This window comes from Platalea leucorodia (genome assembly GCF_965183815.1).
Source record: "Platalea leucorodia genome assembly, chromosome: 4".
Taxonomy (NCBI): domain Eukaryota; kingdom Metazoa; phylum Chordata; class Aves; order Pelecaniformes; family Threskiornithidae; genus Platalea; species Platalea leucorodia.
The window spans coordinates 33,642,814-33,659,368 of NC_138826.1; the positions used below are offsets into that span (position 1 = coordinate 33,642,814).

A 16,555-nucleotide genomic window follows, 5' to 3' on the forward strand; every position below is an offset into this window, starting at 1 on the left:
CAAATGTTGCCAATTTCGGTTTAATGAAAAAACAAAGAGGTGCCAGCAATGCTTATTGCGACATGCGGTAGGAAATGGGCTGAAACCGCTTTATCTGTAGACCGGTGATGCCATCTGAGCACGATGAGCTTGATCCCAAAGTCGATCTGTAAACTGGAGAAAGTGCCGCGCTCCTGCAGCCCGAGGCTCCGAGGCTGCTCCTTCGTCCACCCTGCGGACCTGTGGTGAGGCGGGAGCCCAGCTGCCACACCCACAGGTGGTGCAGTGCTGCACAAGTTTTAATTTCTTCTCCTATTGCTCTTTATTTACATTTTCTCCTTTACTGGCCCTGTTCTTGTTCCTGAAACTGTTAACCAAGACGGAATTGTTGCTCCCCCGCCCTTCCCCCCCCCCCCCCCAACCCCCAAATCTTCCTTTTCACAAAAGCTTGGAAGAAACAGCACCGGTACACTGCGGGTTATTTCTCCTTCCCACAAAAAAAGCAGGAGGGAAGTGTGCAGGGCAGAAAGCCAGAAACGACTCATTCCTGTACCCTGTCCTGCCCTCTGTAACTGTCTGCCAGCTTTTCTTGTTTTATCAATTTAACAATGGATAATATTTCTTTCTTCAAATTCTTGCGTAACTGAAGGATCAAAGCGAACGCACCCAGCCCTTGCGGTTTAGTGTGATTTACGTGCAGTGGTTGTGGTGTACTGCGCGCTTCGGGCAGGGGAATCGGTACCCGTCGGTTGTTGGGGTTTCTGTGTTGATGCCACTCTCCTTGGGTTATGGAGTAACCTCGAAACGAAACGCAAGCCGGCGCCCAGCAGGACAGGTGCGGGCGGCTGTGCCCCAAGCCGGCGCCCAAAGCGGCGGGGCTCAACCCCCAGGGCCCGCCGCTGCCGCCGCGCAGGCCGCGGCCGGCAGAGGCGCGGGCGCGGCCCAGGGGCCCGCGCGCCCGCTGGGGCGCCTCCCGCCGGCCGTTACTAACGGTCGCCGCGTGCCCGGGGGACTGCGGGCTGTGAGGGGAAGGGAAGGGCCGGGCGAGGCGGCTGGCGGGGCCGGGGAAAGCACGGGCGAGGCGGCTGGCGGGGCCGGGCCGGGCGAGGCTGGCGGCGGCGGGCAGGGGGAGAGCTCGGGGGGCCACGGCGCCGCTCCCCGCCGCCGTTACATAAGGAGGGGTGGGGGAGGGGAGCGGGCCCGGCCGCCGTTTTGAGGCGGCGGCGGCGGCGGCGCCTTTAACCGCGGAGCCCGGGCTGCGATCAGTGCGCGCCTCTCTGCTGCCCCCTCCCCGCCTCGCTGCAGTGACAAATCCGCTCCCCGCCCGCCTCCGCCGAGCCCAGCCGAGCCGGGCGGCGCCGGGAAGCGCTGCCGCGCGGCTCTGCACCGCCCGCCCGCCGCGGAGCCGGCCAGCCCCAGCCCCAGCCCCGGCGGCGCGACAGCAGGGAGCGGCGAGGGGCGCGATGGAGGCTCCGCGCCTGGCGCACACCATGAGCAGCCCCACTAGCCCCTGCGAGGAGGTGATCAAGAACCTGAGCCTGGAGGCGATTCAGCTCTGCGATAGGGACGGTAAGTCCGGGCTCGACGCGGCTAATCCCTGCAGACGCAAGATGCTGCTGCCCTCATGGATGCTAATGCAAATTAATCCCCGCGGCGAATGGTCCTTTGTTATCCCCCATGTATTTGTAGGTGCAAGTGTTTCCCACCCCTCCTGCCGCCGCCGCCACTCTCCTGCCATTGAGAACAAAAGAAAAAAGAGAAGGTTGCACCTTGCTGGAGGGAAGGGAGGGAAACCCGCCGCTCGCTAAGCCGTCCCTTGCGTTGCAGTGCGTTTACCCCTGGGCGAGCCTGCTGCACAGCCCTGCCCCTGCCAGGAATGGACGCTGGGCTTTATTCTGGGAGAACTAGAGCAGGCGCTGCAGGGAGTCCGGATCTAGAGACGGGGTAGTGGCCCTGGTGGGTTTTGTGTTATCCGTGATCTCCAAACTCCTTTGTATCGTAGGGCAGTTCCTGCGCTTAAAATACACAGGCGAATCTGCTGGCTGGCCTGGGCTAGCGGCGAAACTTGTTGCCGGTCGCTTGTGCGAGCGATAAGGCGGGGAGCGGGCCGACGCTGGGGCGCGCAAGATGGGGCTGGGGGAGCGGGCGCGGGCGGCGGCGGGGCCGGCGGTTCAGCACCGCGGACAGCAGCGCGCCGGCGGCGGGCGCGGGCGGGGCCGGGCCGGGCCGGGCGGCCGCAGCCCGCGGGAGCGCGGTGCCCGGGGGCAGCGGTAGGCCTTCCCCTGGGGGGCACGGCTGGACCGTCGGACAGATGAAGTTCGGGGTTTGGAGTTGCAGGTGCGGATGTTAAAGGTTATCCGGGTCGAAGCAACCAGATAAATGTCAAGTGGTGATGAGGGACAGCCAAAACAAATTTACGTGCTTGAAGCATCACTGAAAGCTGACTATGGTAGGAGCGAAGTAGTATCGTTTATGCACAACTATGACTGACAAAACTGGACGGAGAAACTGATTGTCAAACACTGAAAAAATATTTTCTTGTAGAGTGGCATAGAATTTGTGTTCATATACGACATTATTCTCAGCTTCTCATTTGATGCTGAATTATCAAAAATAGCTTCTCATTTTTTGAGGCAAAATGTGCTTTGGGTGTGGAATATATGTTACCCGGTAAATATACCGAGGAATGGAGATACTGTGTTAGTGAATGGTACGCTTGAATTAATGAAACTATTTCCCTGTTGTGAGTGTATTTTGGGAGCGTAACTGTTATAGGGGATGGTTATAGAAAGGCAGTCCAGCTTTCTCAATTATGTTTTTACAAATTAGTTGTGATGAAATACTTCACTTTTTTGACCTAGGCAGACTTAATATTTTAGATGCTGGATTTTTGTAAGCTCTTTAATTTTCTTGAAATATTTGAGAAATTGACGAGGCATTGAAGTCTTTTCAGTAGTTATTTTTATAGCTGCATTGGAAATTCTTTGATTTTTTTTTTTTTTTATCTTTGAATTAAGATCTACTATGCACTGCCATCCACTCATGCCTAACTCACTGCCTAGAGAAACTGAACTATGTTTATAGTAGTGGAGGCTAGACCATTCTTTTGTTAAAACACTTTTTCATGTATATTTGTTTTTATTAATACTAGAGAGAAATGAAAATAGATGAATTATGCAGTCCTTCCTATTTGTCTACCCCAAGTAATTGTAGTGAAGTACTCCATGTTAATCATGGCAGATGAAAAAAAGCAAATGGAAAAATGTAGTATTTTTAATTTTAATTCCCTTTTGAATAGGCTTCACTGGAAAGTAACAACTTTCCTGTAGGTATGGCTTTACAAACTGATCTTGATCAAGTGAGCCACTATCATACAGTCATTGCTTTCTACAATACATGGTTGAATTTCTGAAGGAGGCACCTATATCAGGCATGTAAAATACGCAACTCAGTGCCTAATTTGGCACCAGACTACACTTGAGCGTACTTCAGTATTTCCTACAGGTGGCACTTATGTATCAAAAAGCTTGTTTTAATGGGAACATAAGCAAGCAAAGGTTAGGGCATTAAACTTTATAGGTAAGCGCACAAACGTATACGCAACACATTGAGATCCCTAATTGTGTACGTGGGTTTCGTTAGTGCATTTTGTATTATAAATACAAATTACAATTTATTTTAGGGTATCTTTGTTCTAAAAGATGTAGTTCTTAAGGTGATATGTTGGCATCACTAAGGTTAATCAAAGTTTTGTGATTAATATCAATATATTACCGATAGTGAATTAAAAATATGCTAGCTTTTCGTATTTTGAAAATGTCCTTGATCTCTAAGCTGTAGTAACTGTAAAGGCAATCAGTGAAACGATAACACTACATATCCACCTATGATAAATTCTGCAGCACACTTAGTTTGGAATTGCAGGTAATGCTGCAGTATAAACATAAGCAATAATGGAATATTTGTGCAGATAACAAAATATTTTTCTTGTTCTCTAAGATGCGGGAGTTAATATTACAACGTTTTGTATTCAGAAAACTGGGTTACACCTCCTATGGACGTATATGCAGGAGCCAGAAATCCAGGAATTGGAGTGAGCAATTAATAATATCACAACAATTCATATCTTTTTAGATTTTTTTCTGTTTTTTTCAGTGGTTTTTTTTTGCAAGCATTGTCATCTCTCGTAATGAATCAAAACCATTTAGAAAACTTACAAATGTCAAATAAAAGAAAACAAATGTATGCATTTTGGACATTATTAATTTTTAAAACAAAAACACCTGGTAAGATTTGTTTTAAAGTGAATGCAACATTATAAAGCCAATTATCAGCTCTTTTTTTCAGCATTCTCTGTTATTTACAAATGCATCTTGCATTATTTTTTCTTATTATTTTAGGTGGGTCTACTAGGACAGCTTAGTATTAGTCTATTGTACAGTCTAATATGTAGTTCCTTAGAACTCTGTTGAACTCACATTATGTATAGGAAAAAGTGTTTCATTTGTTATTTTCCTTTGCCATATTTGAACATTGCAGCCATATTTCTGTAAACTTAGGCCAGGAAAGAATGTTTAATCTGTGCCAAAAATTCTGGTGACCTTTTTATAAAATTTGTATTAGCCCTACCTAGGGATTAAGCCTTTAGTAGATGGATGCCCTTTATGTCATGAGCACACAAATTCTATGAAAATATATCTAACTTCAGAAAATCATAAGCCTTTGAAAAAAACCTGTGCTTTTCATAGAGTTGGTAGAACAGTCTTAGATTTTAGCAGCTGAATTTCCTGAAGCTCCACATTGTGGTTGTGCAGTGCTCCCCCTACAGATACTGCACTTTGGCTGCTGAGATCCTGCCAGAATGGCAGCAGTGACGCTGTCATCTGCTTTCTGTGCTCTTACAGTTGACATAGCTGGAAAGCAGAAGACACCGATCAGAACACAGAAAGGAGAAAAGCAGAGCAACAAACCTTCAATGAGGATGTTGGAAGTTGGGAGACATGGACTGGGGAGACGGGGAAGAAAACTGGCTCAGAAGGCACATGGGCTTGTTGCTAATAAAGACTGAGGCAGTGGCTGGTCAAGGGTGGAAGAACAGGAAAGGCTTAGAAGCTGGGGATGTTTGTGAGGATTAGATTAAATGGGAAGGCAGAAGTGGGCAAAATGACCCTGAATGAGAACAGGAAAAGAAGATGAAGGAGCGGGGGAATAATCCAAGTTTGGGCAGGGTACCCAGGGGAGTAAAACTGGGAAAAGAGATGAGGGGGTGTTCACCCAGATTAGATTAATTGGGTGAATGAGGATGGAATGAGAACTGGGAACCTGTGAAGAGTAAACCTGGAGACCTGTCTGCAAAGAAGAGACAGAAAGTCCAAGAATGTGGAGGGGGGAACTGGGCAGTTTGGACCACAGAGGTTAGGAGTAAAGGAATGGAACTAGGACTTACTGAGCAAAGAGACTTGGGACTGAAAGGAGGAAGGAAGGAAGGAATTCATTCATAGGAAAGAGGAACAGGACTTTTGAAGTGTGACTGCGGAGTAGAAGAAGAGGTGAGAAAGGAACAAGTTCAAGAAACAGGGCAGAAGTAGCCATGTTTGGCGTGACAGCCAGAGAAAGGTCAGTGCGTGTCAGCATGTGCCATCTTCCAAAGCCACACACAACCCCAGGACACCAAATTCTCCTTGTTCATTCGCCAGCAGAGAGGTCTAAAATCCATTGGCAAAGTGCAACATCTGTTCTCAGTGCTTATCTGTGTGAAGAATGGCAGTCTGGTACGGCTGATGGTTGGGCCATTAGCTCAAATGGTAGCATCTGTGCCTGTTGCTGTGCACCTAAATGTTCCAGCACTGCAGGTTACCCATATGAGAATTGATATGAAGCCACAAGTAGATTTTTAATCTCTTTTTTTTTAGTTGCTATTTTGTAAAACCTAAGAAATTGCAGACATATAATAGGTTATTAACGGTACCGAAATGAGGACTTGGAACTAGGAAATGGTGAAAGTTCAGTCCTCAGTGCAGAACCGGCATGGTGTTCGGATGTTTAATGTTTTGCAGTGAATACTGGGGATATTGAATAGCGTGTTGTAAACAAGGTGGGGGAAGAAAGAATGGAGAGAGACATTTAGTTCTAACCTGGAGTCTATTCCAGACTTTCTGCATGGAACTGAGCAAGAGCTACCTACTTTTCAAAGGGTTTTTTTACTTGTTGTGTTTCTACTTTTCTGGGTGTTTGCTCCTGGTACCGTAGTGTTAGGACTTCAGGGGTACTGAGAGCCAATAGTGGCAGCTGACTTCAGTGAGAGTAGGACTTTGAACATACAAAGCACAGTGCTAAATGCTTTGAGAAAAGAGATGTTAACCACCTTAAATGGCACTGAAAGTTAGTAATCATCTTTTAACTTCTCTGTGCCTCAGTTTTCCACATGTAAAATGGAAGCAGTGTTATTGCCTCCCCTCACAGAGATGTTTTCAAAATAAACTAATGAGTGTTTGTTAAGCAGCCAGGCACTGTAGTAGCCTGGAAAACCCATGAGGTGCATGGAAAAACCCACAATGAAATTCATAATTTTGTCTTCAGAGCAGAATATAATAATGTGTAGCAAATAAGTCCTGGGACTACACACTGAACAATAGCGAATAGCTGTTACAAGAAAAATAGTTCATTATGTACGCACTATTCATTATGTATGCTGAATGAGTCAGAATTTATATAGGAAAAAATAGTATGTAATCATGCAGTTAAAGACTATATAATAATCTGAACAAACAAAGAGGACAATTTAAGGTTATTCAAGTATGCTACATTCTGATGTTTTCTAACTGTTGATGGCTTAAACTATACAATCTCACTGAAGTGCTTTTAAAGTTTGGGTTTGTTTTTTTTCTGCGTTCACTTCATGTATCTGAACATAGTATTTGGGTATCAGGATCAGAACCAGAATTGGTATCTTGGCCAGTTTCAGTTGCATAAATCGATTTCATCACCTTCCAAACACTTGACACCATCAAAATTGTTTAGTCTAACAAGCTTGTATAAAAGCATTATATCATACAAGCTAAGATGTCATTTCTGTTTGATGTAAACAACTTGCATCTTTGGCTTTCCATGTTATTCAAGCATGTCTCATGTTTTCTTATTTATTTCAGAAGTTTATTATGATGCTGGATTTATTGGAGCATTCTGAAAGATATTTCTAGAGTTTGTAAATGGGAGTTTTCATGGCTGTATCATGTACACATCTGCCTTTCAAACAGAAGGGATAAAGTGGCATCATCTAGTCTCCAGATGCATTCTTCAAATCCCATTTTTGGCATTATGGAGCAGTATCGCTGCTATTTCTGAAATGTTATCCTGTGAGTCTCAGAGATGGGGCAGAATTGAATTCCTAGGTAGACTCCTTGCATAGCTGTTTGGTTTTTTTTTAAACTATGAGAGTTCTCAGCACAGGAATAAACAATTCATATTTTCGTATCCATCATAATAGAGAGGTGCTTGTAACTGTGATATTTTGATAGGACACAAAATTCAGAGACATGTTTATTGTTTTTTTTCCTCTTCCCAACTGCAAGTTTGGAGATTTAAATTCACTCTCTTCAAAATGCAAGCTGTATTACTTTTCTAGGGTTTGAATGATGGAATGGCCAACTAAGAAATGTATTTCTTCCATAAAATTTCACATGGCTGAACTTAAAAATACCAAGTTGGGGTTTTTTTTGTGGCAAGCAATAATGCTGCTTCAGGTAGGAGCTAAAATCTACTACATATCTTCAAAAGCTCTGTTGTTGCAAAGAAAAATCTTTACTATGCTTTTAGCTTTACATTCTTGTCAGAGACTAAGATTTTCACATGTAATATTCCTTACTGTTAAGACACAGAAAAATACTAAATGGAGCCAAGCAACTATTTTAAAGCCTTCATGAATGTTCTTTAGAGTTGTGGAAGAGAAGAAAACTAATGATTTGCTTATGTCTTTCACTTCAGCTCACCATTGCAAGTATTTTATCCTGTCTTGTTTTATATCATAAGCAATGATGCCACTAATAACTAGCGAGGCTTTGCTAGAAACAGACTATTCAACATTCCTGTGGCAAGGAATGTAGTCATCGCCATTCTTCCTTTATATTCTTTAATTTTTAGAGTTATTTTCCTGCCTTCTTCCTCCCTCATCAGCTCCTTTTAGAGCTTTATGCCACTCAAATCTGTGTAATTGATTATTAACTATTTTAACTGGCAGTGACCAAGTTATATATTATTAGCTATTTAAGTCTTGCCTGGTATTCTCTTTGTGCTCCTATTGATTCAATTATTCTCCACTGAAACTTTTCTAGATCCTTTATAAAGCAACTGAAATGCTTGATGTGTAATTATGCCCAATTCACATGCAGAAGCACTGTTCTCTCCCAGTGCTATACGCTGATATTGCTAGGTTGAAACTCAAATATATAATGTGGGTTTTGTAGTTAATTTCTACTGATTGTTATAATTAAGGCTTTTTAAACATTACTGTCTCCCGTGTATGTCCCTTCTTCTTTGTGTTTGTTTCAGATTATAGTTCCCAGATGCATTCTTTTATTTATTCTGTAACAGAATCCATTTTATCATTTTCTGCCTATGTTTCTAAGCCATCTTGTGCTTGCAGCTCCTTTTATTTTGATGTTGTGTGCAATGCAGAAATGTGATCTCTCTTTCCAGATCATTCATAAAGATGCTTATTTAGCCTGGAAGTAGCCACAGGCTCTATGGTAGCCCATTAGACACCTGAACTCCTTAGCTGTTTTGCAACGCATCAGTCTCATCTCTGCCAGCCAGTGTTCAGCCCTGCAGATCAGTAGTTCTTAATAAGTACAATGGCAGGAGGAATCATTTAGGGAAGAGAAATTGTACTCCCTCCAGTATCTGAGAAGCAGGAATGCCAAGCCAACCCCTCACTTAAAATTTCACGTATCTTCTGCAAATCTCAAAGACAGAACCTGTTTTTCTTGAGTAAGAGTTAAGCCATTAGTATCCTCGTAATCTGTTTCATGTTCCATCTTTAACTAGATGCAGCAATTTTCTTCTCGGCCTACGAATCTGATGGCTCTACCACCTCTGGTAAACTGTGTTCTGAGCTTGCTTCTGTGAATTCGCTATTTACCCTGCAGTTATGCCTGTATAATATAGATCAGAGTCTGCCCTACAGGCCACTTCATCTTTTACAGCACCTTTCCGGTGAGGTCCTTGGTCCCAGAGCCATAGCTTCTAGAACAAGCAGAATATTGCTTTTGTCATGTAAGGTGTGGGAGGAGAGACTATATCACCTTCTTATTTAGAGTTCTCTAGTATTTCATCACTCATTTTTGAATGGCTTCCAGTCAGGCATTGTTGTGTTCAATTGTCTCCAAAGGCTTGGTGAAGCTTATCTTCCTGACCTTGGGTTTTCCTTCTGGGACTTCTCTGCCTCATTAATTTTCCCTTTTTTTCCTCCGAAATCTAGAAAGATCTCCTGCTTTACCCATTCTTTGTAATTTCCTCCATCTTTTATTATTCATGCCTCTATATAGCAGATTTAGAGGCCCCAGCTTTTCTGAATAAGGTAGTTTTCAGTTCCCTTTGTGCTGCTGAAGTAGTGCCAACATTGTTAACCACAACTGAGAAGGTAATCTTTAAAAGTCCTTACAGTCTGGGTTTGTTTTTCTTAGTCCACTTGGTACAGCAGGTACATCTGCCGTATTGCCAGCATGCATGGCCTTTTGTGCTTTATGTGACCTGGAAGGCTATATTTAATTCTGGCTGAACGCAGCCTAGAATCATCCACTAAGTTTTCTCTTCTCTTTTGATAGAAGTTTTAGCATTTTACTTGCAGACCACTTTCTTCAAAAATTTATAAACATGTCTGAAAAAGTAGTACTAACTTTAACAATACATGATACATGTATAAAATATGTCACTACTGTAGGAAAGTATGAACAAATACAATGTTTATGATGTTGGAACTAAAGAGAGCTCTGCTCCACGATCACTTCCTGTGGTTTCCACACTAGGTTTTGTTACACAGTGGAGCATCCTTTATTTAACCTTGAAAATGTTTCCTTCAGCACAGAAGGTTTGGTTAGCATTTGTTGTAGTGTTTGTAGCTGGATCAATTTTCACAGTGGTGTTTGTAGTTGAATCATTAATCAATTTTATTTTATTGTTTTCACAGAGTGTTCTTGTTTTATTTATGCTTGAATGAACAAGCTGTTTTGCATGGATGTTTTCAAAAACAATGATTAGCTATATTGTTTTTATAACCTACAACAGTTTCTCTGAGCTTTGACAGTCCTAGCTGCTGCCAGAAAGGGGAAACCTTAAAACTAATTTGGTGTTACTCTTTCATTCCTGCAGAATGACAGAAAGTATCATCAGAGTTGCACTCTTTCTTAGTTCCAAGTACGGAGTGTGTCTGGAGTTTATTTCTCCAATACTGTTAAGTCAGACACAGCTGGCAGCTCTAGGAGAAGCATAGTTTGAGGAATTCCCACGTTAAGCTTTGTATATCAATGCAGTCTTGTTAGGAGAATTCTGCAGTTGGCAATTGTCAGAAGCATCCCATAAATTTATTCCCTGAGTTGTTCCATTGGCTTCAGTAAGACTTTGTGTAAAAACAAATTTGCATTCGTAACATGGTATGATTAAGATCTTACAACTACTGTATTTTCATAACTTTTGTTGTGTGTATTCTATCTTATTTCATACAGATAGGCATCAAATGCGGAATTTCTCTCTTTAGGTTGCAGTTTGTCTGGATTTCACCTATTTTTAGTTTTGGGCTAGAAATAACATTTTTAAAAGATTATTCTGGGGTTTTTTGAAGTTCGCTTCCATGTGTACTCATAGTTGAAGGCATATGGACTTTAAAATCAGCAGGATGAACAAGATGTTAAAAGGCTTTTTCAATCTTGGCCAGCTGTAAGTACTGGTATACAAGTATCAGTGGAGTGATTCATGCTGTGTCGTTGGTCCTTTTAATCCAATTTATGTAAAGGGAAATTATACATAAGTTTATATAAACTAAGGGATACAATTAAGAACAGAGTGAGCAGCAGATTGTATTTTAATGCTACTAAGGTGCATCTGATGACATAAAGTAAATATTATGCACTTACACTTTTATGATGGAATTTATGGTGGTAATGTAATATAAATGCTCAGTAGTAAACATGTGGCCTTCAGAGCGCTAATGTTTCTGACGAATTTCTAGCCTTTACATTTTCAATGTAATTTCAAGGCATATCTCTAATCACAGGAACTGAAAATCCCCAAACCTATCTGCTCACTGAATCCATTACATCACAGAGAAGTTCTGTCCCTCTTGTGTGGAACATACTGGAATTTTAGCCAGTGTTACCTGTTCTCTGATGACACAGCTACTACCTTACCCTTCATGAAAGGACAGATTTGAGCAGTAAGACTTGACACACACTTTATTGGGATTGTCTCACCTCTGCCCATGTGTAGAGGTTACTTTCTCTTCCCCCTTAGATGGAGGCACCTGAAACTCCAGGTACATTTTGTTGTTTCCTCTGTGAACTGCTTCGTACCATGCTTTAGAACCTCGACCCATTGAATACGTTGCTTCTGAACTTCACTTTGTCACTCTGTTTAGGTAGCATGGAGTTCTTAAATCATATTTGATTTACAGGGATCTGCGTATAGCAGCCTTTCTAGAATATGAGAGTTTACTTCCAAGTTTCGTGAAACATCAGGTAGCCAGGTGTGCCCCAGCATGTCCTGTGTAGTAGGAACATGTCTAGTACTCTGTGCTTTCTCATAACTGTACAAGTGCAGGGAGGACAGAATCAGGTTCCTTATGTAAAAAATACTGATTCTCTTCCTTCTATTTTTGTATATTCTGTAATGCTCAGCTGGTTTCTGGGTCGCTTCCTTGAGCAAACCATCAGCAAACCACCTAGGCTGTCTGGTGAGGCTGTCAGCCGTAATGCAAGTGTGCAGTAATTGAGATGGAAGCCATACGGTGAAACTAAATTCTTCAGCATATCTTAGTATGCTTGTTATATTTAGCTCATATAGTAGGGAGTGTGAGTTGGAAAGCATTACTTGAGATGCTTTTAAATGCTGTAAATCCAAAAGATGAAAAACAAATCTAAATATGAATTATTTTAAAGTAACATACCGGGGGACTTGGTTGGCTTAGTGAATTTGTAGTAGACTGTGCAGCTATTCCTCCATAGGTAATAATTCAATTTTGTCTTACCATGATCATGACTGATCACTTGTCATGATCCAATGACTGTTTGATAGCCTGAATGATAAGACTACAAAAGACTTTGTAATGGAAACTGTTTAAAGTATCCAGCTGAGCTGTGCTTTTTTAAAAAAAAAATAATCTGGAACTATTGAGGACCATGGCGTACCAATGGATTTGAATGATAGAATGGTTTGGGTTGGAAGGGACCTTAAAGATCATCTGGTTCCAACCGCCCTGCCATGGGTGGAGACACCTTCCACTAGCCCAGGTTGCTCAAAGCCCCATCCAACCTGGCCTTGAACACTTCCAGGGATGGGGCATCGACAGCTTCTCTGGGCAACCTGTTCCAGTGCCTCACCACCCTCACAGGGAAGAAAGAAATTAATCAGATGATTCAGAATCTGATGGTTCAGAATTGTTATAGGTTTCTTTTAACTTAATTACATCAAAACTTCAGTTTGAGTTTTCTCCCCTTCATTAGACAATCTTCATGAGAGAATCTACATGAGAGATCTGTTACAAATGCCATCAGGACATGAAAATGATGAGCTGGAGTCAAGACTTTTATAAACCCACACAGTCTATATGCTATACCGTGTCTGAATGAGGGGTGAATTCTAACGTGGCGAAAACTCTGCTTAAAGATTTCTTTTGACTACAGTATTCATAGCTGTGTCATGTATATTCTAGTATCTGTGATAAGCTTGAACTCATTGTAGCCTTCCCCTTGATAGGGAGTATTTATCAGGGTCCTCTCTCATTTCTACATGCTTGCCTACCTTAACGAAACTGACAGCAACCTAAGTTATCTATGCACTCTCTACTTTTGTCAGAGGTTCAAAAGTTAGTAACTGTCAACCAGTTGCAGACCCACATCCAAAGACCTTGACGATGTTTGCCCTAGGAAACCAGCTAAAAATGAAACAAACCAGAACAACTCCAGCTCCTGCCAAAAAAGGCTCTCAAAACCCCTATATCTTTTATTTGTCAGGGCCTGAGAGAGTCTGAAACCTGCATAAAATTTAAGTTAAAAAAAATAGTACAAGTTACAGAGTAGAATCTCCTGAACTATTGTGAATATGTAATAGATTTCAAATCACAGTTAAAAAGCACAAACTGGTGTAAAACAGAGCCAAATCCTATTCCTTACAAGAGATCTGTGTGAAAAGCACACTGCAATTACCAGTGCGCTGAAGTAAAGAAATGCTCATTCATGCTGCAGACTGCCAGCATATCCAGTGAGTTACAAAAGCCCACTCATGCTGAGCACCCTACTTTCTCAAGAAAAATGCTTAGTAAAATTGTGTTCCCCAGCCTTGAGTTCTCTCTGCTGCCCTCCAAGTGATGGGTTTTGCCTTTCTCTCTGGGCTTCCCTTTGCTTGAAAGAAAAGTGAGTCTTAAGTGAAAATCCTTGTGCAATCAAGGCAGTTGCAGTTTTCAGACAAGCTGGCAGGTCAAATTAAAGCTCATGTGAATACAAGGCTGCCTCTCCTTGCTCGATTTGAACTCACATGACTTAACTTGAAGTAGAGAACACATTTTTTGTTTTGATTAAGACACAGCTGCAATAAATGGCACAAGTTGTTGCCAGCCAAATAAGAATGAGGTAAATGAGTATGAGCATGAGGTTCACAGTAATAAACTAAAATGAAAGTGTTTGTTTGTCTCTCTCTTTTGTTTAGTGACATGTGAAAGCACAAATCATGAAAGGCCACTCACTTCTCTAATATACAATTAATATTAAAATTAGTAGAAGATTAAGGTCAATGCTTTGCCCTCAGTTACACTGTGTTAGATGAAGAGCATTGGAGCAATTAGGCCAGTGACCCAGAGCAGTGTAACTTGGATCGGAATCTGGACCCAAACAACTTGTCCAGGGTCATACAGTCAGTGCCTTCATCTATGAGATCTGTTTTCTTTCATTGTTAGTCGTGGAGACATAGGCAGTTCCACAGTCTCAGAGGCAGCTGTACTTGTTTATTCATCTAGAAGAGAAAAACCATGCCATAAGCAGCTCCAGATCCCTTCCGGCTCCAAAATCTGCCCCTTTAGTAATCAACAGAGTGGGGATCTGCTGAAAAATGTCACTTCCTGTTTTCCAGCAAAACAGTACTGAGATAGCATCCTTCTGAAAACACACCACAAAATGGGTCTGAGTGCAGTCTGAAGTATGGTCAGAATTTCATAAGGATGCATAGATACTTGGCCATGCAGGCTTCTCCTGCTAAATGAATAAGGTACATGTGACAAATTGATCTGCTCTTATAGTAGTGTTTCTGATGTAGTTACTTGCTTTCAAAATCTGGAATTCCATATGACTGAAGGTATGCGTTATATGCTAATTCTAGTATATATAAGTGGCTGTAAAGTACATTTTAATTTTTAAATGACATTTAAATTAAGCTAGAAGATGGTTTAGAGCCTTTTGTATCCCTTATTACCTTCTTTCCCTTTCAGCAGCTGAGAAATGCTCATTTTAATTAAAATTTGTTTTTAAAATGCATCTTGCAGTCAACACATGCTGAGAAGAGCAACTTACCACCCATGTACTATAAGCTTGCTGTGCTGAACGAAATGGGAGCATTACTTTAATTAGTAGTAAATACTGTGGTGGCTTAGTGTTTGCGGTCTACTATAACGTCCTGTTTGATTTCAAGAAGGTAGAATTGCACTAGCCTAGTCCTGACGGCCAGGGGTATGAAACTCAATGGTGTGCCAGTAGGAGTTGTAGTACAGCTGTAGCTATTTGTGCCACATGGCAATTCTCATTCCATAGAAGGTTGCAGAGAAGCTTGTTTAGCTTCAATGTGGCAAGGTACAGTAAAAAATAAAACTACATCTTTAGTATAAGCAGTCTAAGAGAACTTTAGTGGAAACAATATATCAGTATAAATCTGTTTGCATATACGAGTCATTCAGCAGAGAGGATCAGGAGCAAGATGCTGATGTTTGGTGGTGTTATTTGTACTCAGTCTAAGCTTATCTGGCCAATTCAGGTTGGTTTTGATATTCATGGGTCATAAAAGGAGGTCCCACCACTTCTCCTCAGCTCTGTACCACAAAGATTTGGTCAGTCCTTAGAGCATGGTAAGATCAGCAGATCTGCATATCTTAGATAAGGGGAAAAGTAGGCATGATAGTATGTCAAATTAATCTTCTGGGCTAGGTGGTGGTTTTTTTAGTGTCTTACAGTTTTCCCGGTCTTTAGTGAAAAAACGTGTACCCACATGATTATTCACAACCTTCCAGTTGCATATTTTTATCTGATAATGACATTCCTCCTTTTTCATAATTTCCCCATACATTTTTTTAACACAGTGAAAATTAAATTTTGTGTGCACATATGTGTGTTTAGCTTAGCATTTTACTGAGTTAACACTCCTCAACTTACGTGTAATAAAAATGCAAAAAGGAAAGAGGAAAAACTGGGTAATAGTGGCCCAGTCTTGTGGAACACCAAATACTTTATAGAAGCATAGAGGCATCCATTTGTCATAAAAATTTTCTCCCAAAAAATATCTGTAAGGAGTAAGGGAAACTCTAAAATGGTGTAATTGTATCAACAGCCACTTGCATCTATTTCCATTTTAGTACTCAGTCTTTCAGAAAGTCTAGGTTTTCGGCTGCTATTGACATTCTGAAAATGTGGTTTAGTTTTGAATGAGTAAATACTAAATACTTTTAAGACATGAGGATACTCAATAAGAATTTAATCTTACTGAAAGAATAAGGTCAGCCTTGCTGTATTAGCCATTGCACAAAGTTTTGCTGATCAGATTTTCAGTCAGTGCTCTGGGTTTGTGAAACTCGTGTGTGCCTCCACAATTCACTTTCAGCCATAGGTATGAATTGTTAGATATTTTCAGCCAAGTTTTCAGAATCCCTCAAGTAACTCAGCTTAAATCCCATTGATTTCAGTAAGACTCTTCTAAATCATTTAGGTATTTCTGAAGATGTTACCAAATGTTACTTAAATTTTTGCTTCAACTAAGGATGGGTCAAAAATCAAAGGAAGAATTGGCACTGAACTGGAAGAATTGGCTGATAACAACAGAGGACAACTCACAGTGATATATCTGAATTTTCCTTATGGTAATAACAAAAGAGGAAACAATTATTTTGAGAAATTAGTTTAATGATGCAACTTAATGCATTATTTATTTTTAATTAAAATTAATTAAATTACAGTTATTAAATAATTTAGCTATAATTGCAGTTAGCAAGATATAAATTCATCCACATTCAGGTTAAATGGTCCTGAGATGTTTGATCCTATTAATGCTTTCAGAAAAAATATTGTGGGGATAAGTGAAAAACTCTGAAGTATTTGACACAGAAATTCAGAGA

General features: G+C 41.3%; 1 protein-coding gene across 1 annotated transcript in view; it reads left to right on the forward strand.

The window, feature by feature from the left end:
- Positions 1 to 1,442: 1,442 nt before the first annotated feature.
- The window catches only part of PHYHIPL (phytanoyl-CoA 2-hydroxylase interacting protein like), a gene marked incomplete at both ends in the record, with an annotated part of 36,523 nt that continues 21,410 nt past the window's right edge, over positions 1,443 to 16,555 (forward strand). Inside the window, one exon of the mRNA XM_082308101.1 lies at positions 1,443 to 1,548. Coding sequence (XP_082164227.1) covers positions 1,443 to 1,548 — 106 coding nt within the window. The remainder of the gene's footprint in view (positions 1,549 to 16,555) is intronic.